The sequence below is a fragment of the Hyaena hyaena genome, unplaced genomic scaffold (genome assembly GCF_003009895.1).
Source record: "Hyaena hyaena isolate Hyena2069 unplaced genomic scaffold, ASM300989v1 scaffold_132, whole genome shotgun sequence".
Taxonomy (NCBI): Eukaryota; Metazoa; Chordata; class Mammalia; order Carnivora; family Hyaenidae; genus Hyaena; species Hyaena hyaena.
In genome coordinates, this window is record NW_024080764.1 from 1,852,623 (window position 1) to 1,874,445 (window position 21,823).

Consider the following 21,823-nt stretch of genomic DNA (forward strand, 5'->3'; position numbering starts at 1 on the left):
GAATCATTGTAACAAGTAATCAGGCACATTTATTTTTCTTCATGCAACCCCTTTGTTCTTAAAGGTCTGCTTAATGCCTCTTTCCAGAACCAGTCGTGTTTACAGCTATTGAAATTACCTTGTGTGCGCACAGGATCTGACATCGGACTTGGGTCACTCAGACCTTGGGGGTTGATAGCTCTGACCATGAATAAATAGATCGTATTGGGCCGCAGTCCTCTCACCGTATACAGTGTGGTCTTCACATGGTTTGCCACTGTCTGCCAGCTATTGCTCACAGATTGGCTGAAATGTGAACAGGACTTTCATTTAAACAGTCATAAAGCTATCGGAAATGGAGTTGGGTATCAATGACAAAAGTTAATGGCTGAAAATTAAACACACACACGCACAACACTTGAAGTGTTAAGCTCAATAAATGAAACATTTGGATGATTTCGGTTTATTCAACAACAAAGCCGAGCCCACCTAACGGAAGTGCCATGCACAACAAAATTAAACTCAGCCCAGGAGATGTGACAGCCCTTTGCTAATGCACAGCAGCCCACTAAATGAATACCTGTAAAAGGAACAGAGGCCAAGATCACAACATCAAGTTTATACAATAAATATGGTCCTCGTAAATGTATATATATATATACCTTGAAAAGAATTAACCTGTAGAAAGAATAAATGGACTACAGAGTAAATTATGCCAATACATTTTCCTGTTACAAGGTGTGTTTTCTTTTGCATCAATTCCACATGCAATATTATAATAGAGCCTTCTAAAACTACATATCTGTAAAAGAAGAAAGGAAGCATGTAAGGAATATTTTCCCTTGGTCACATTTTTAATAAAACTGTACATTACATAGTACTGTGATTTCTCATCCTCAAATGGTGAAATACCTCTGAAAATATGTGTGGAAACCCCTAAACGGCCAGTTATAGACGGAATGCCCATTTGGAAAACTTTGTCTAAAGCCAAATGCTGCTTTTGTTCATAATGAGGAGAGAAAGTGATTTTTCAGGGCTGTCCATTTACTTTTCAGTAGTTCTTATATATCAAACCATGAAAATTATAGTAAAATAGTATTTTGAAAGTTGGATGTGACATATTTATTAATCATTGCCTTAAATAGCTTAGGGAAGCCTAAAATGAACGTAATGATTTGACCTAATGCTTAAAAATGACTGACAGTGGCTACTACTATCTTTATAATGGCAAATCAAAGCACATTGAAACAATACAAACTTCATTTTCCCCTTTGTGTAAGTATTTTATTAAATTCTCATGGTGATTTTTATCATGGCATTTGCTAATTTATAGTCTGTATCCTTACATTGACGATAATTTCTTCAAATAACAATTGGCATATCTTCCTTTTAGCAGCCAGAAGGGCATGGGATCACTTTCTTAACTGAAGTTTTTATTTTTTTAGGCATGTCCAATAAATGTATTAAAATATAGAGCATAAAAACAATGGAATGATTTTAAGTTCTGCTTTAATTATTAGGAAGCAAGTGTCCAAGGTTCCATGCCTCAATAAATATGGCAGAACTTAAAATGTGTCTGTTCCCAATTAAATTATTTTATGCCTAGTTCTAATGACAACATTCTCATCTTAAATCTTTACCATGGTCAGAGTAAAGAAAGGATCTATATGATTATGTCATGAGCTAGATCCCCATAGGCTTAGGCATGGGTAATGCATATTTAATCCCATAATCAGGTTATAAATGAAAGAACAAAAAAACTAGAGTCTATCCTTGAATAAAATCATATTTAAAAGATAAATACTTAAAATGCACTGTTAAACATGTTCTTAAGATAAAACAGCATGAGATTTTAGGATATAGGAGCTAAAGCAAAAACCCAATGGAGAGGGAAAAAAAAGAAGTGTCCCATACCTGAAAGCCTCAATGATATATGCACTTGCTGGAAAGGCTCCAGGGGTACCTGGTTGCCAGGACAAGGTGACACTGTTCTTAGTAACATCAGTGACCTGTGGTTTGGATGGTGGCCCTGGAAGGTCACTTAAATCATAATTTTTACTGATTGTTGCTCCAGATTCTATAGAGGACAAACAGAAAATGCTTCATTCCTGATTGCACATGATGACATAATACTTATAAACAGGAAAATAGTCTATTAATGAAGTTGACCTAGACAATGAGCAGTTCATTTTCGTGAATCAAAAGTATATAAATGAATATTTGCTTTTCCTACATGTTACTAAATGCTTACTTTCACACAAGCTCTAGAATTGCTTATTCTTCAGATAGTGATAATAAATACATTTATCAAGGACAAAAAGCAATTAAATCTCTCCCCTTAACTATATCACACTGCATGTATGCAATGTTATGCAGAGGAATTAAAAAGTGGCCTATGCCTTAGTTTTTATATTCAATGAACCTAAAATCTTAATCTCTGGTTCAATTGCTATTTAATGGTGAGCTAATCATGAAAGTGGGCCCAAGATATCTTCTGTTACAATAATTCCCAAGGACTCACCAGTCACATCTAGCACAGCACTCCAGGAAGTCTCTCCACTTGAACTTGTAGCCACACAAGTATAAGTACCAGTATCAGAAATCTAGTATGCAAGGAAGGGAGAGAATTCAGCTGTTTTAATTAATTTGTAGAGTAATTAGTCAGTTTCAACAAGGCAATATTTAATTTCTTAAAATGCTGTCCAAATTATTCATTAGAATGAATCATATGTACACATAAAATATTAAAATAAACTCATCTAATATTATTTTATTCATAATAGGAATTCAATGATGTTTTATTATACTTCTACAATTAACTGCTATTTGTCTGGTAAACTCTGATCCTTTTTGCCTCAATGGTAATACTCTTATCTTTGTATAACTCCAATTTATGATGTGGCTTCACTGTTTCAGAGTTACATACAGAAAACTCAGGAGAGAACTTTTCAGAATCTTATAAATATTCAGGGATTAGAAATGGAAAGCTGTCCTCTTTATCTCCAATACATTATATTTCAAAGGATAAAATGTAAATAATCTCTGAAATAACAGGGGGATGACTTTTTTTTTAAGACATGGAGAAAGTGAAGAAGAAAAAAAAACCTAAGCAATTAAATCTCTCCCCTTAACTAAATTAGTATTCACTTATATTTAAATTGTAGTAGTGTGACACAGTAAAATAAAGTTGTATCATTGAAAACCAAACAAACCATGTCTATGGAATCATTGCAATTTAGAGATGAAAGGAACCATGGAAATAATCTCATTCATAGCTCTTTAAAGCATACTTAAAAATTGCCATTTCATCGATCACTTAAACTCTTTTAGTTTTTCATTGATGCGTGGCACAAATTTTTAAAGTAGTTGATACTATAGGGGCGCCTGGGTGGCTCAGTCGGTTGGGCGTCCGACTTCGGCTCAGGTCATGATCTCACAGTTTGTGGGTTCGAGCCCATCATCAGGCTCTGTGTTGACAGCCAGCTCAGAGCCTGGAGGCTGCTTCAGATTCTCTATCTCCCTCTCTCTCTGACCCTCCCCTGCTCACGCTGTCTCTCTCTCTCTCTTCTCAGAAATAAATAAAACATTAAAACCATTTTAAAGTAGTTGATATTATAATCAGTTTGATCACCAAACTGAATGAGGCAGGTCACCTGATATAAGACTAAAATTCTGTGATAAGCATGGGTTTAATTGATGAAATCTGAGAGTTCATGGAATACACCTGCTGGGTTCAAAATGTAAGTGTACTGGTGACTCAACCTTCAGCAACTAAATCTCAGGTAAATTATTAGTGCATGGATGTTACTGTTGTGCCCACCATTTTAATTGATTTTAAATGTCATTATGTATTTTAACTTGAGTTTCAAACTGCTCTGGCACATGGTTCTTTGCCATATTATCTTTATACAACTGTCTTCTATTATTCAGCAGGATGATGGGGGAATAGCCCTTGTAGAAAGAGTCATTCTTTCAAATGTGGCTGTGCATGCATTATAGTCATTAGAAATTTCTCGTTTTAAGAAGCATCACTCACAAACTAAATATAATGAGCCAAGGTTGGATTTTAATGCAATGTTCATTTGAATATGGTCTGTGAAAGAGTAAAGAATTTGCATTTTATTATAGCTGTTGAACTAAAATGTAGCACTTGTTATTATGTGCAAATGCTAAAATCAGTGTATGTAGGTAATGATTCTTAACTGCATCCCCTTGTCATTGTATACAGACACAGTCCGACATTAGCTGCAGAAGGTAGGTTTTAATGAGTAGTGGAATATTCTACTTCTCAAAAGATACAGATGCAGTTACCAATTAGTTGGACTATGAGAACACAGTGTTCATCACATTACTGCCCACCCCCCACCTTGTATTAAGTGCAAGGAAGGAAGGAAGGAAGGAAGGAAGAAAGGAAGGAAGAAAGACATACACACACACACACACACACACACACACACACAAAGGAATATGACCTAAAGAAACCCTCTCTTGACTATATGAATGAAGTACTGTAAAATACATTTTTAGCTCCCTTTGAAGACAGTCATCTCACAGAAAAAGAACAATATTTTCATATTGGAGTTTACCAAAAGCAATATCAAAAGCTGAACTATCATTGCTAAAACTCACTCCTGCATTACCATCATCATCACTACATTCATTTTTATTCCTTTAAATGTTTTCTTTTCGTGTCACGAATACTTCATATCTCTTCTATCCCTCTCTCTTTATCTTTAACCAAGTGCTTTAAAAAAAGATTAATGTGCTGGCACACTCCGTCACCTGCTTTTCCCCTTGTGTGGCTGGCTGTTGACAAGGCCCCCGGAGCTTGCACCTCAGAGAGACTGCTCAGAAGCCTGTCACAGGGCTCAAAGTTTGTTTGACATCATCAAGCGCCCACCTTTAATTGCTTCTTTCAAACACTACTGGGGATCTTGACTATTCAAGCATACCTTTTAATTCAGCAGTACAGTGAAAATGTATTAACCTCCATGGCCCAAGTCTGACTTTAGCCCAGAGAGAGAGGTTAAAGTGTTTACTCAAGGAGAGTTGGCATTAATTTTTTAATAACTCCCATTTGTTCAAAGAAGGTTAACAATTAATATACCATCAATAAAAGACAGGCTAAAATCTGTACTAATTTATTTTTCTTTTAACTGAATTTGACAGTGTTTTTCTAGTTAAAGCAATAATTAATGTTTATGTCTCAAAGTTAAAATGAAAAATCTATTTATTAATGTTATTAACAAATACACAAATTAACAAAAGTTTGTGTGTTTCTGAGTGTATGTGAATACTACAAAAAGAGTCCTTCTTCCTTTCTGTATATGTCTGTGGGATACACTGATAAATACCAAATAAAGAAGTGATTGTAAATATGTTTGTATTTTAAGAGAATAATCCATGTTGTAATCGTTTGAAAATACACGTAACAAAAATATTTTATCTTCTTCCCCTAGCTTCTGAATGGGAAAAGTCAGCATTGTTTTTCTATTTTTTTATTATCTTGGCTCTACTTAGATACCAGATTCTACTAACTGTTCTTCCACCAAATAATCTTTAATTCATTTTTGTTCATGCACTATTATATCAACCATCTTATTTCTGGTTCTCATTCACAATCTTTTGATTATTCTAGCATGTTCTTCAATTTTAGTATAGTGATTGCCACATGGAGGGGAGGCTGTCTACATTTTGTTGAAGAAAGTAAATATACTTGTAGAGGGTGGGTGGTCCCCATGATAACATCCATCTGGCTTGTATAATCAATTCCTCACCATGAATGTGTGTGGGACCTGTTGACTTGCTTCCAGACAAAACAAAATAGCAAGGGTGATAGGATGTCACATTTGTGATGCATAAGATGCCACATCTTATGTTACATAAGATTGTGATGCCTGTCTTGTGAGAAGGCTCTGTACCTTGTTGACTTTCAGGAAGCAAGTAGTCATAATGGGAATATCAGTATGTCAGGAAACAGAAAACAAGAAGCTGAGGTAATCAGTACGGTGGTCCTAAGAAGCTGAATACTGCCAACAATCATGTTGCTCAGAGGCAACTCTATCCCCTGTCAATCTTCAGATGAGACCACAACCCTGATACCTGATTGTAACTTTGTGAGACCCAGAAGCCGAGGACCAGGTTAAGTCATGCCCAGGCTCCTAACCCCACAGAAACTATGAGACAGTTAATCTATGTTGCTTTAAGGCTTTAAATGTTTGCTAATACTGTTAAATAGCAGTAGATAGCTAATATGATATTTAGAAATAGGTATCTGAGTTACTTCTGAAGTATGTTTAAAATGTTAATTTGGTAGGAATGGCCATTCTCTAGCACATCATCCTCTGTTAAAAGAACAGCAATGACTTGCCCTTCCTCACAGGTTTAAATATAAACTCCACAGAAACTTAACCAAAAAATGTAAGATTTTTCCACCAACTAGCCAAAGCTGCCTTTTATGTATTCAATCTTATCTCTAATTTTTTCTACATAATAGTTTGGCCAAGCCAACTTGTCCACATTTCCTTACAAGCTTCCTTTTCTCATGAGAAAAAAATAAGAAGCATTTGATACTTTCAAACTATAAATATTATCCTATTACTATCATTAACTTCATGTATTTAAGATTTTTAGCTTTATCATTTGGATAACTGTGAATTGGGATGAAAGAATAAAAAAAGAATAAAAACTTTCTAGGCCTCTTATGAACTTATCATTAACATAAGGACTTTCCTTCTAATTTACATTCATCATTTGTAAAATAAGATATAACATGGCCTACAACAAAAGATATATCAACTGTGCTAGTCTGTGAGATTTTAAGTTTACAAAGCAATTTTTCCCTAAGGCAATACTTATGCTAAAATAAAGATTCAAATACAAGTCAAACATTACTTACCCGTAAGTTCTTAATCTGCAGTGTGCCTTGTTCTTGTATAGTTGCTCTTGGATCTCTACCCAGAAAAGTAAATCCTTCCTTTAACCAGCTAATTACAGGAAGAGGATCACCAGTAGCCTTACATTTCAGTAACGCTGTACCATCTACTGCTAGTGTTTGGTTGGCCGGGCCTTGTAGAATTATGGGTGGAGGTCTATCTGTCAAAACTAAAGGAGAAGGGTATTTTCAGCATATTTTAACTTCTCAGAAGTTATATTTTACTATTAGATGTGTATTATACATGTATTACTTATAATTTATTCAGCATATTCTTTGTCCATTATGTGTCTATCATCTATACATACATCCTATTAACTGAGGGCATATTATTATTTATAACTTACTCTGAATTACCTACAGTAGGACAATGAAATAAATTCTAGCATTTTAGTTTTGTGGAAAGTTTTAATCATATTAAAATTAAAATTAAAATATGAAGAGCTCATGGAAGTTTTTCATAAAATGTCCATTTTGTCTCTTACATGCATATTTGAAAAAGTCTGTGGAGTGTCATATGGACATAAGCAATTTTCACTTTTGCTGTTATTATAAATATGTGTATAATGCCTAATTTCACCCTTCAAGTCATCTTGCTATATTCACATAGATTATGATATTTTGGTTGATGTTGAGTTACTAGTTATGAACACTTATTTCCAAGATTATGACATTGGGGGCAAGAGTACAGCAATGCAATTTGGATGACATGATTTTACTATTCCTTAGAATTAAGCAAAGAAAAGTAATCTATTTATACTACATTTATGGTATGAAAAAATAGGGTTTTTATGTAAGATAAGTATTTACTTATATAACAATATCTGTGTTCATCTGGGTAGAACTTACACAATTTCATAAACTTCTAGTTCAGTGGGTTTTCTTTTTTCTTCAGAGACTTTGGAAGTATTTCATAATGATTTAGGAAATATATCAAAATGTATAGTGTGATTTAAATGGGTGATGCAAATATGGAGTCAATTGGATGGAAACTTTCATCCAAAACTCATTAGAACACTTCATAAAGAAGCTCAAATGTCCATGTCCATGTCCAAGGAAGGCTTTCTTAAGAGAAAGTTCTATAAGCTTCACCATACATTTTAGTTAACAACAAAAATATTTACGTATGTTTATAATATTTATGATATGATTACCAAAAATCTTTATATAATATATGAACACAAAACTTCTACAGAAAGGAAAAAAAAAGAACGGTGGATTTTAATGATTGCTAAGCACTGTGAGGACAAAGTGCCTTTAAAGAAAGTCATCTTGTGTTAAAATGTACATAACCAAAACATCATTTTGCTTATTAATACTCCAATCTTCTTAGTCCACCAGCTTTAATGAATAATAGTTTATATGATTAGCTATTTCCCAATCTATATGCATCATCTGTACTATTAGAATTCATGGTTTTGGAGAAAAACATTAAATTAAGCAGCACTTTTACAGCCTACCATGAAAAAGCCAACCAATTTTAATTTAAAATAGCCACACACACACACACACACACACACACACACACGCACATAATATATATATACACAAATGTATAAAAACCTTATAAAAACCTAAGAAAACAATAAAATATTGTTTGTGTATTATTTATAAACAAAAATTAGAGCCAGTTATTTCCTGATTTTATAGATCAAATTTTTAATCAATTTTAATTTTAAAAATAAATCAAATAGTCTTCAGATAAAGTGAAAATATGACATTAAACTAATACTGATTCATCTGGCAGTAACTGCATAGGTATTCAAACTGATTATTCACAGAATTTACTTTCTTTATGGGTCAAAAATGGAAGGCAAAGTCACAAAATATTATGAATATTTCTAAATTTAGTAAGAATAAGGAGTCTACATCACCAGAGTAGAATCTATTTATTTATCTTTAAATATTCTTACTTCTTTGTTTCAAATTAAATATCTCTACAGAATTCAGGTAACTTCTTTTTTTTTTTTTTTTTTTCAGGTTTCTTACGACCTGTTTTTATTTTTATATCCCTGCAGTCATTATATATAGCCAAGGACATCTAATCAGTTTCTTTCTTTTTTATTGCACAAATGAGTAGCTCAATGTCTTTTTAATGAATTTGATCAATAAAGTAATTGAAAACCTCCTGGCCAGAAGGAACTTTCAGTTTCAAAGATGTTATGCGTGAGGGATGATCACAGGTTTCCCTGACACTGAGGTCAGAGGTTAAATGAACATTTAGGGTTTTCACTGATCTGTGAACAGCTCCACGGATTTCTCTAACTATGCATTATAAATCCTCAATAAAACCATTCATATAAGATCATGGTGTGACATTTATTGTCAATATAATATATCAATACATTTCTTCTTTCCAGCCCTTTTAGATTCTATTGGCTCTACTCCGAATTCTCATTACGATTTTCTCATTTTCTGAGAGATAAAAAGCAGAAGAAAAGAAGAAATGAACAGTGCCAAGGAATTAATGAGAAGGTCTTCTAAAAGGATATTTTGAAATCAAGTATATTGAAGCATCTTCATTGAAACTATAATCAGTAAAATTATCACTCAACAGAACATTTCATCACCATTAGCAATCTCATCTTATGTATGAACACTTGAGTTAAAAATACTTCCCAGAGAGGAGTCTAAGTGCAAAAATGTAGGAATAGAAGCATTGCTATGGATGTTTTGTCATGTATGAACATGACATACATTTTTATTCTACTCTGGAATTTCAATTGGCTCTAAATTGCCCTGGGTCACACCCTCCAAAAAATGTTCCAAATGAAAATGATAGCTCATGTACCAGTAAACTGTTAACCAATCTGAAAACTTCAAAACTATGAATAAAAGCTAAAGTCATCAGTCAATGTGGCCAGTTAATATTTGGAAACAGTTATTTATAGTAATACTGTGTGTGTGTGTGTGTGTGTGTGTGTGTGTGCATGCGTGTTTATGTCTTGAAGTTAGAGTTCTTTACTGTCAAAATCAATAACTGTAACCTTCATTCAATGTTTTTGCAAAAGGATCTTCACTTTATGATTGCTTAAGTAAAAATCAATGTAGGAATTAATATTCAAGCCAGTTATAACAAAATATTCACGGTTATTTCAGTCAGCAGGTTTAAACTTGTTTATCACTTTTAATTTGTACCTCAGAAACAAAGCTAGAATAACTACAGTTCTGTGAGATTATGTCATCAACCAACACAAGGAAAACACAAGTTTTCCCTTTCACTTCATCAGACATGATTCAGAATATCTGTCCTATCAATTGCTCTTCTAAAATATGGTTTGCCTTTTCTATAAAAATTTCTTTATTTAGAAATGTCTTAGAGTTTGTCTTTTGTAAAATAATATAAGCAGATAGATTATAGTAGAGTTCTTCGGCATTATGTTTGGAATGTCTTACATATAAATAGAAAACAACTTAGGCAATGGCCAGAAAATCTTGTTTTCATGGTATATGTGCCTGGACATTTTTGCTAATGGTAGAAAATATGTAGACTCTAAAATGATGAAAAATTATGTTTCATTTCTTTAAAAAATACATAGATATGAAGGATCAAAAATTTTGCCCATCTAAAGGAAGAATTTCTTAGCACTGTTACCCTTGAACCTGACTTCTTTTGGTTTCATGGCGGTAAATCTCTGCAACACCAGCAGGTGCAGCCAGGAATGACTCAATGTTCCTGCAGCCAATGTTTGTCTGTTCCATTTATTCCTCTTCCTAACATGGTGCTCAATCAGGCAATACCATGGACAGACATTAAAAAATATTTCATTTCTATTAATTTTAAATTACCATACAATCTACATGTAAATTTGATTGTAAAAAGTGCATCAAATTTCATGAGCAGAGAAAGAAGAGAATCAAGGAGGTCACAAACCAAAATTGTTGAATCTCAGAAGTCAGCATCAAGGGAAAATAACCCCACAAACCTCACGAATATAGGAGAAGAAGAGAGAATTTTTAGTTTAAGTCATCACAGAACAGGGCTTAAATTCATATTCAGGATCATGGAGTATCTAAAACTGCCTACCTATCAACTGTGACAAATAAACAATCAGGGGAGAAAAAAACAGATTATGAAAATCCCTACTTTTTTTCAACTATCAATATAAATGTAGGTGTTTCAGTTAAGATTTATAGTACATATGTACAAATAAAAAACAATTTTAGTAGCCATCAGTAGTTTGGAAGGTATTTAATTAACTTAGTGAATGAATAATTAAAAAGTCATAGGATATAATGTGGTTAGCTAAGTGAAAATTCATCTCTGTTTCGAAACACTGATAATATTAAAGATGGTATCTCTTCCTCCTTTCATGAAATAAAATTATTAATATCCATTGGAAGCAACCATGTCAGCATAAGACTAAAAAATGTACAGATGACATATATATACACTGGGAGTATGAGGTCATTTCTTTAAAATAAGGCATCTCTATTTTTAAGAATAAAATAGAAAATCTTTGATATTCTTCTTTAGGAAACTAAGTGGTATTAAATGAAGGAGAACTAGAAATTGTTAAAAATGTTATTTTACCTACAGTTAAACTTAGAAGATAAGCATTCATTTACATATTGAGCAACTCAGAATATTTTACTTGGTTAATATGGGTCTTGAAATAAAAACTACTGTTTTCCTAAGACAAATCTAACAATAATATCGCACCATCAGTAACTTCCAGTTGAGCTTTTGCTAAAATGCTTCCAGCCACAGTCAGGGCCTGGCAGATATAGTAACCCGCGTCCGAGCGTTGAATGTTGGTTATGGTGAGGTCTCCAGTGGGTGAAACAGAGCATCTACTGTTGGGTTGCTGGGGTTGGTTTGGGAAAAGCAAGTTCTGTGGAAGAAACACAATCTCATCAATATCTTTCCCCACTCAGAAGGACAATTACGTTAAAAATGGCAATTATGATTATGGGGATATTGTTGGAAAAGAACATACATTTATTATATAAAAATATAGTGTTGCAATGATTAAATGCCACATAATGTTTCACTGGGAAACTTCTTCCAAATCATGTGAAAATAATATGCTCTATGAAGTCAACATACTCTAGTCTGAAGGAATAATCACCTAAAATCCCTGGATCTTTATCTTAACCATTTACTGTCTCCCTGACTTACTGCTAGTTACTTAATATCTTTGCAACATGATTTCCTCATCTGTAAAATGGGCATAATAATGACTCTTCAGGCATTGTGATAATGTGGAATGTAACTTTAACTATGCATGAGATTTATTAACTACACATTACTAAGGAATGAAAAATAGATATCCACTCATCATTTTGAATACTTGATGTAATTATCTGAATTTCTCATAAAGGTATTCAAAAGTGTGTGGCCGAGGGTGACAGAGACAGACAGCCAAATCTACTCCTGCTATAAGATTTCTGCAGACTGTAACAGTTTTTTTTTTTTTTTTTTTTTTTATGCTTATTTTCAGAGATGGGACAAAGAGAAAGAGAATCCCAAGCAGGCTTTGCACTCTTAGCACAGAGCATGATGTGGGGCTCAATCCCACCAACTGTGAGATCATGACCTAAGCTGAAATCAAGAATCAGATGCTTAACTGACTGAACCACCCAGGTGTCCCAAGTAACAGGTTTGAGAGGAGGTAGGTTTAAACAATACCATCCATGCAAGATTAAGCAAATCATTGAAGATATAAAGAAGATGCATGTTTCTGAAGTGTGCATGTGTCCTTAGAGAATTTCATAGTGTGGATTTTCTATGAAAAATTACTTTATTATACATCTCACATTAAACACATGCAGCCTAATCATAAAATTTAGAAAGTTCCTATATGAGAATAGTCATGTTAACTTGGAGACCCATGTTGCTTTACTGTGGTTCAATTAGGAAAAACATTTGGGCATAACAAATCATATTGAGATATGTTTCCAGGTTGGATTATAAATAAGAACATATCAATTTTTATGTTGTATTTACTTACAAAAAAGCACATTATAACCCTCTGGGATCTGTTTCTCGACATAGTAATTAATTTTCCAGGTTTGTAATTAAACAGTTTCAATACGTTACAATCAGGAGGTAATAACATTCAATTAAAGGCATAAGACACATTTTCACCTTAAAATGTTTTTACCCTTGAAGTAATACCAATGGAAGAGGATAAAATAGGGTATTAACACTTTTCAATTACGCTAAATGACTTTAATCCTACGAATGATGTCCTACTTTAATTAGAAGCTCTTCTCTTTATTGCCACATGATGGATGTCCACTTTATTAGATTTGAGTGTGACACTATAAGCCCACTTTACATAAACATTACCATGTTATTAAACCCTTTCTAAAAGAACTGATGTTTCCAAGCATGTCAGGAATATAATTTCAAAATGCTATTGTCCTCCTATAAAACTTGTATTACTATATAAGGCTAGACATTTTCATGCGTATGAAACAATTTGAGAACAAGCTAATTCTCTTGTGGAATCCAAATACATTACTGAAATAAGCCATCTAAAAAAGAAGGGTCTAAATTTTAAAGCCACTTGAAAATGATACAATAACTCAAAGTATGCACTTTCTTGCAATTAGCCATTAGAATACTAATTTACATAGTACTAATACATCACATGGGCTTAATTCTCTCTGGGATCTCTCCCGCTACAGTGTAATATCAGTCCCCCTTCTAAATGATTCGTTGACATGGAAAATGGCATATGATTGAGGTTAACCCATCATCTTTATTCGCTGCTTGTGTGACATAGGCACAAGAAAAAGGATTACAAGCAAAACCCAGGAATTCTACAGAGCTCTTCTTGCTTTGAAGTGGCTGGGTATCCTATTAGTGCTAACTGGCACTATCAGCACATATTGAGGAATATGGACCATTAAGTCCAGGCTCTTAACTCTCTCTACTGATGGAGAGTCATAGATCACTGTAAAAATTGGATACTAGAGACAGTAAGACTAATTTATTTTTCCTAGTATTCCAATTCATAATTTGAAACTTTACAATTTGCTCAGGCAATTCACTTTTGTTCTCATTTATGGTCTCTCTCTCTCTCTCTGATGCAAGGGAGATAGATGAAGGTAAGAAAACCAGGCCTATGATCATAATCAAATCAAATTACCTAACTGGAAATCTTCTTCCAGAGATTACTATCTCTGAAATTACATGCCACTTTGTCAAATAACAGAAAAAAGAAGTACTTTAATGCTATTTGATTATCTTTTAAAAAAAATTAAAGCAGAATATAGCATATTTAAACACCATTGTCTATTTAAATATCATGTTTTGACCAAAACATTATGATGCAATATCCTATCTCAATCTAGAGCTATTTTGGGGCATGACATTTACACAAGATACAGCTGTATCTATATAACAACAAGATATATAATAATGGGATTTGACTCAATACATGGATTTAAAGTGTAAATTTGCAGCAATCAAATTTCTCTACATTATATTTATAAAACTGATAAATAATGTATTCAATCATTCATATCACTGATATGTTTACTATCAGTGGCTTGAGGGAGTAACTTTTATGGACCCCATACCTTCCAGGGTGGGTGGAGGGAGGGAGCTACAGGAAAGAGAAAGAACCTTGTAGAGCTACCCGTCCTAGGTTTCTCGAACACTATGTGAGTCTGGGGCTTGGTGAGGGGCAGAAACGTCCAGGCAGGGAAGAGCTCAGATTGTGGCATTCCTGACCTGAGCAGAAGTATGAACTTGCCACTTGAGCCAGGATACAGGGGAGGCGCTTTGCATTTTACTCATTTCTAACATCTTGTTAGACCTTCGTAATGTGCAAAGGACTTTTACCAATAAACCAACTTCATCATGTAATCCTCATAACTTATGCAAAGTAAAATGTATTATTCTCACACATTAGATCAAGAAATGAAGCTTCAGCGAAGTTAAATAGTGCTATAAAGATTGCACAATCATGAGCAGGAAAAAAGGCTTTTGACCTCTCCTTTTTCAAGGTGTTTGTAACTATTTCATGTTGCTTTATACTCACTTTAGCGTTTGGGAAGTTTTCATCAAAAAGCAATTTTTAAGTGAAGAATCAAGAATCTTTGTGACTAGAATCTATTCAAAGCCACTAAATAATTTTATGGGGTGCCTGAGTGGCACAGTCAGTTAAACATCCGACTTTGGCTCTGGTCATGATCTCACAATTCATGGGTTCGAGCACCGCGTCAGGCTCTGTGCTGATAGCCAGCTCAGAGCCTGGAGCCTGTTTTGGATTCTGTGTCTCCCTCTCTCTCTGACCCTCCCCTGCTCACTCTCTCTCTCTCTCTCTCTCAGAAATAAATAAAACATTACAAAAATTAAAAAAGACGAAGTCACTAAGTAATTTTTAAAAAGATGACTATTAAGGCCTGGAAATATTTTTTTTATGGGGCTGGGGGCAGAGAGAGAGAGAATTCCAAGCAAACTCTGTGAGTGAGGAGCCTACATGGGGCTTGAACTCATGAAGTACGAGACCATGATGAGCTGAGCTAAAACCAAGAGCCATATCGTCAACCAACTGAGCTACCCAGGCACCTCAGGCTTGGAACAGTTCTAATGTGGGATAAAGCAACAGCCAGCATTTCATCTCATCTTTCTATCACTACTTTTACATCCCACAAATCATAAGGGAAATAAATCAAACAAGGAGCTTCAGGAAGGGAGAAAAACAATTTGTCTATCTTATACTGACTTGCTAAAACTACTAATTTGGGGTAGTACAGGAATGTATAAGAATCCATGATATTTAAAGATGATGACTAAGTTGAACTTCTTGATGCATCTCTACTCAGATAATCATACATACATTCTGATCAACAGGTTTTCTTAAATAGTCTAAAAATCTCCCATCTTTGGCAAAGTTTTTAGATTTCCTGGGACTCTTAATAATGGTTTTCATCACTCCCCAGGAAATTATCCCAGAATTTGGACTCACAAGAGCAGGGGCTGAGGTCTCTTTCTCAGGACTGTATACCTCCTTGAAGATAATTCTGGAAAGTCTACAATAAAAATATCTCTGGGTCCTTTAGGGATGCACTGATAAGTTCTTTGGCAAAGAACAGTTTCTAGTTTAAAGCTAGAAATGCCATTCATTGCTTGAGAACCTAGAGGCTAACTGCTTGTCCAAGTTTGGACCAAGTTAAAAGTGAAAAAAAAAAATAGTGTATCCAACTGACTTTGAGCAGAGAGTCAAAAAAGCCATGTTACCCTGAGATGGCCATAGAGATGGCCATGAGTGGACCGACCAAGGCACAGCAAAGAGCAGACAAGTGCTGGTTCTTTCTGGTATATAATGTGCTATACACCCCACTGTAAAGGGAACCAGAAGAGATGATGGAAGTAAATCCTTCTCCCACTCTTAAATGGAAGTACCCTTAAGTTGCTGATAAAGAAAAGGTATTAATGCTATCTATCCATGAAAGGGGATTGAAACTGGTTTCTGGGTGGCTTGATAAAGGAAATATTGTTTGACTGTTCTACCTGGGCCTGGGATGGTCTAAGCACTTTATACATACAAACTCATTTAATAACCCCAATTTAGCTCACTGCAAAGAAGTAAAATAATTTTTCTGTTCAGAGATTTTAAGTAGCTACAGAGGTGTTTATTAGATTTTTTAGAAAATTTAGTTCACTGAGTTGTACCTACTCTTTGTAAGAGACAAAATTTTGGACAGTTCACACTACAAAATAAAGAACATTATATCTGAACATTGTTCTCTCTTTAGGAACAAAATAAATACATCATTGATAGCAAGAAAACCCAGGCAGACTTTGAGGAGCAGCAGAGACAGGAGGGGTTCAGAGATTTCAGAAGAGCAGTCGATGTTCACACTCACCTGGCTGCCTTCTTTTTGCCAAAAAACAGCTGGCTGAGGGTTTCCTTTAGTTTCACAGGGAAATGTCACTGTTCGGCCTTGAGCAACGATCTGATCTCTTGGCCTAACCACAAACTGTGGAGGAGCTATAATTCAAAAGGAAAGAAAGTATATAAGTATCAACCACGGACAAAGAAAAATATATCAAAGGGAAAATCTGGCACTAGGTGGATTGCTCGGTGCCAGACAGAAGATACAGGCTTTAATTTTTTTTTTTTTTAATTTTGTGAAGCATTTTCCAAAACACAGTGGGGAAAAGAGAAGAACACTCTATCAAATTTAAGGAAAAGGAAAGTAAACTTATTAGTAGACACTTTCTAAATGTTGTACATTATAATCCTATAGCCCATATATTTGCATAGAAAAATAGATTTTTAATGATATCCTAATGTTTTTATGGAAAAACATGGTTTCCCAATTTGGTTTTGTGTTTTGAATAGATAAAGGTAAAAAAAAAATCAATCCATCATACAAGTGTCTCTTCTGAAATTAGTCTTTTCACAAATATTGGCCATTCCTGTAATACTTGTAAGACGTTGTTTTATGCGCAGGGATACCAGAAGGCTTAAAATATAATCCCTATCCTCAAAGTGTTTATGTTCTAGAATTGAAGAGTTCATGTGTTGTAAGGAATTAAAGGGCGGGGAATTATATACAAACATAATTAACGATATAACGCCATGTATGAAAGTAGTTGTTTCTACTTAATTCATTTCATTTAGATAAATAAGCATTAGCCACACAATTACTATGTTCCCCTACTGGACACTAAAGATACAGAGATAAAAAGTATCTATTTTGCAGCCTTCAAGGAACCCACAATCTAATGGGAAATACAAAATGTGATGACAACAGCAAAAACAAGGTAAAACAGTGATCTAAGACCATGCTAAGTTCAATGATTGGCGGGCTTTCAGAACACAGCACCGGGGGGTCTGCTTCTGTTGCGGCCACTAAGGAAGGCTTTTCACAGAAAGTTCACATCATGGGGGCACTGAGGAAAGGGGAGCATTTAGGTTAAGTGGTGAACACATTCCAAGCAAGGAGCTTACTGATCAAAGTGCAGGAGAGCAAGAACACATCTAGTGTACACTGTGTAATCTGACAGAAATGAAGGGTCCAGGTTTTGTAAACATCATTGGGTAAAAACGATGGACGCGGCCTAAGAAAGCCTTTGAGAAGCCGAAGTGGGGATTTTGTTCAGGGTCTCTCTAAGCTAAGGAGGGATCAATGCAAAATCTTTGGAAATTTTAACCCTCTCAGGAATACAGTATGGGCTGTGAGGGAGGCATATCAGTCAACAAAGTAGAAAGTCTGGTTGGAAGATGAGGGAAATGATATAGGCAGAGATAATAAGACCTAGCCATGACTAGCTCCAATAGAAAAGAGAATAAAAGGATAGGGGTAAAAACCCTAAGGAAGTTCAGGTTTAAATTGGGAGCTAATTATAAAAAGAAAGAGGAAAGTAAAATACAGGAGACAGTATAACTGGAGGTTTTCACAAGGGCATCTTTAACATACCAAAACCCACTCCTGTTGAAGAGAAAATGGCATGTTTATTCCATGACTTTTCTCATCATCTGTTTACACTTTAAATCACTGCTTATGCTAAAAAACTTAAGACCAAAAAAACCCCCCACCTTAAAATCAACTTTAATTTTTAAAATCTGCTCTACATGGCAACCATCCTAAAATTTGAACTCTGAAGAATTAGAACAAAAAATGATGTTCAGTAAAGGTCTTTACCCAAAATTCCTTCAGTCCTTCAGGGGTACACAAGAGCAAGTCTAAGAACAGAGTAAATGTAGGGTAGTCTCAAACATATAATAAACTACTCATTCTTATAAGAATGCTGGTATAGAAACAGTAGCAGCATTGTTTAAAAATTCACTAAGATTTGTAGTGACTTATTTTTTGATGTTCTATTATACTGCCTCCTAACTCAACATATTCAACACTTACCCCAGGGAGAACAGGGATAAATCTACTAAGTGAAATTTTCTTCTATAACTATAGATAACAGAAGACTCAGTCTAACAGGATGGAGAACCCAGATTTATGGATCTATTTGAAGAGAATGTGGTTTATGTTGCCTTGCATTTTCAGGAGATTACTTGCCTCTTACAATCTTGTTGTTATTTCCACACAATTTCACTGAATCAGCAGATACATTGATTTTTGTTCCATGTTTTCTAATAGGAATGATAGATTAAATCAATGATACAAAATTACTTCAGAGACAACTCTTAAAACACTGCAGTGTCCATTTTTCAGGGAAGAGGTGAAATCACCAGAGTATTTACACCAAAAAAGATTTAAGATTGATCTTTATCATCTATAATATCCGAGAAAGATAATATATATTAAGCGAAATTTAAAGATCAAATATAGTTCCCACTTCTTAGTAATCCTATGAAAGATAAGTTTAGTGCCAATGGACACTAACTAAGCCAGAAGTACTGAGTAACTTAGCTTGTATCTCATTAAATAAAAAGTAGACTTAGTAAAAATCATTTAACAGTATGATAAAAGTCACATATTCAGCTTATTTGTTTATTTGTATTGCTTTCGCTTACAGAATTAGTAAGATCTTAGAGCCACCTATGTGCTATGAAGCCCTTCCTTATAGAATTAATTTTTAAAATGGAATAACTGAGAATACACATGGTTGAAATCTTCAAATGAAACATCAAATGAAAAAATGAAAATATATTTTGTAGTGGTAAGCATATTATTCTCACTCCTATCTGTCTATCCATCTACTTCAGTAAAATTAACATCTATACTTTAATTATAACTACAGATTTCCTTGAATTTTTAAGCTTTTAAGAACTTTTTAGTAGGCGAGGGATTTTGAGGGATTTTGCAAAATGCGTTTGCAAAAAGCAGTTTTAACCAGCTGCTAAAACATAGCCCCCCAAAAGAACTGGCAAATGACCATAACAATCTCTCCGCTTTCCTGAAAAGATATGGTTCATTCATTTATTTATTCAAAATGCATTGATTGACTACAAATTATAACACATTCTGTTTGGTACAGAGGATGGAAAGCCAAATAAAAATCGGCAGAAACTCCCAAGTAAACAAATAAACACAAATACAGAAGAGCATGATTTGCATAATAATACAGACAGCAGTGGGCAGTGGATGAGAAAGCAAGGAAGAGCAGCAAATAGACCAGGTGATGAAGATGGAAGAGGAAGATGGTTGTGTTTTGAAGCACAAGTAAGAGTTCATGGGATGAAGAGATGGAGGTCACTTGGAACAGAGAGAAGCAGACATAAGGCAGAGATGTGAGGGGTTGGATGTGTTAGTGGAGGGTAAATGATCATAAGAATAAAAAATCGGGGATGCAGAAGTGTTATACATAGGGACAGATAATTTGTTCTAAAAGAGCTTAAATTTTGCTCTGAAACCTATGGAGACTTGTTCAAAAATGTTTATGCAAGAAAGATGTAATAAAATTTGTGTTTTAGATAGAATGTTCTTTCTAAAAGAGAAAGGACAGATGTGGGGCTGGAAAATCTTAGCAAGCTGGGCAGAAAATCCAGCTGAGGACCATTAGTCATGGTAGCACCTAAAGAGAACATTTCATCTCCATCCAATGTACCAAATAGTTTCTTGTCACCAGAATAAGCCACACTGGAATGGGACTCGCCTTATCATTTTTAAAATTAAACAAACAAAAAATAAACATGTCAAAGGTAAGCAAAAAATTTAAAAGTAGTTAAAGTCTCTAAAAATGTACATCGTTTCCTATTGTCACTTTCATATGGACCACCAAACAAAATGCATCAATCACTTTTACTTCTGTGGTCCCTCTCTGCTCGAGATCTAAACTGCAATCTTCTGTGAAGGGATATCAGCTGAAGGAATTTATTTTTGAGGTTTTAAAATGAAAAACTGCATCAATAATTCTTCTGCTAACATTTCACATTTTCAGTATTTCTGCCAGGTGGCAGTAAAAATGGTTTGAAAAGGCAGTGCTTGGCTGATGGTACCAATGGGAGGGGGTAGGCAGAGACGTGGCATTTTATCAATACAGCACGGTAGCACAAAGTGTGCTATACATAAAATGGATTTTCTATGATGGCTCTCATTAAACATAAAAAAACATGATTGGGTCCTCAAGATGACAATTCAAAACACACATTTAAACCCAATGTGAATTAAAGAGGTTGAGTTATAAACTCCAGAAGAATATGCTACTTACAGAAATGGCAATTCTCTTACATATTTCTAAGACAGAAGACTATAAAATACATATTTATATCCTCTCTAAAATCCAAAAGCAGGAGACAAATCTTTTGCGACTGCAATGTAATAACAGAGTTGCTTAATCTGTTAAGTGTTTATACCTTATTGTTACAGCTATACCAAGAAATGAGATGAAGAAAACAGTGGTACAATTCTATGTTCAATTGATACTCACAAGTTAAAAACAATAGCTTTATAAGAGGAATGTGTTGTGTGCTTTCCAGAGAAGTATACCCAAATATAAAAAGGTCAATTAAGATTAGAGGTCTGGTATTGTTCACTTGAAATTGCATTTTTGAGAATTTAAATACAATGCACAGTAAATTAGATTTGATTTCTGCTAAATTATGCTTTGATACTGCATTCAGCCCAAGCTGGCTTCAATCAAAGTCACGCTACAGCTCTGTTATGCTAATGTACTGCTGGTGGAAGTGAGTGGGTGTTATGGAAATCAGATGGCTGAACAGGAGTAGGAAGCACAGGCCATGCATGAGGTGGGCTTGGAGATGAGGGGATGGGGACCCAAAGGTTAATCACATCATGTTCCGAGTTGTTTTTACAGGAAAATATGACTTTCTGTGGCAGGCATGAACATGGAGATAGTCATGCAGCAGTTGCATACATTAATATGTGACAAGATGGTTACAGGCACACTCAGCAGATCTTTGTTTGGGTATAATTTTTGCCTGCCTGAATAAGCTTCTTATTTTGTATTAATAAACATTTTGAAATTTGTATCTTAAAGAAGTAGAAACTGTTTATTTGCTATTTAATATTTTTTGCTTG

General features: G+C 34.5%; 1 protein-coding gene across 1 annotated transcript in view; it reads right to left on the bottom strand.

The window, feature by feature from the left end:
- Positions 1-21,823, bottom strand: part of ROBO2 (roundabout guidance receptor 2) — a 610,598-nt gene that overhangs the window by 93,933 nt on the left and 494,842 nt on the right. Inside the window, exons 7-12 of the mRNA XM_039237972.1 lie at positions 16,742-16,866; positions 11,577-11,748; positions 6,878-7,083; positions 2,501-2,582; positions 1,894-2,056; positions 119-285 (exon numbers count right to left, since the gene is read on the bottom strand). Of these exons, the coding sequence (XP_039093903.1) occupies positions 119-285; positions 1,894-2,056; positions 2,501-2,582; positions 6,878-7,083; positions 11,577-11,748; positions 16,742-16,866 (915 nt within the window). The remainder of the gene's footprint in view (positions 1-118; positions 286-1,893; positions 2,057-2,500; positions 2,583-6,877; positions 7,084-11,576; positions 11,749-16,741; positions 16,867-21,823) is intronic.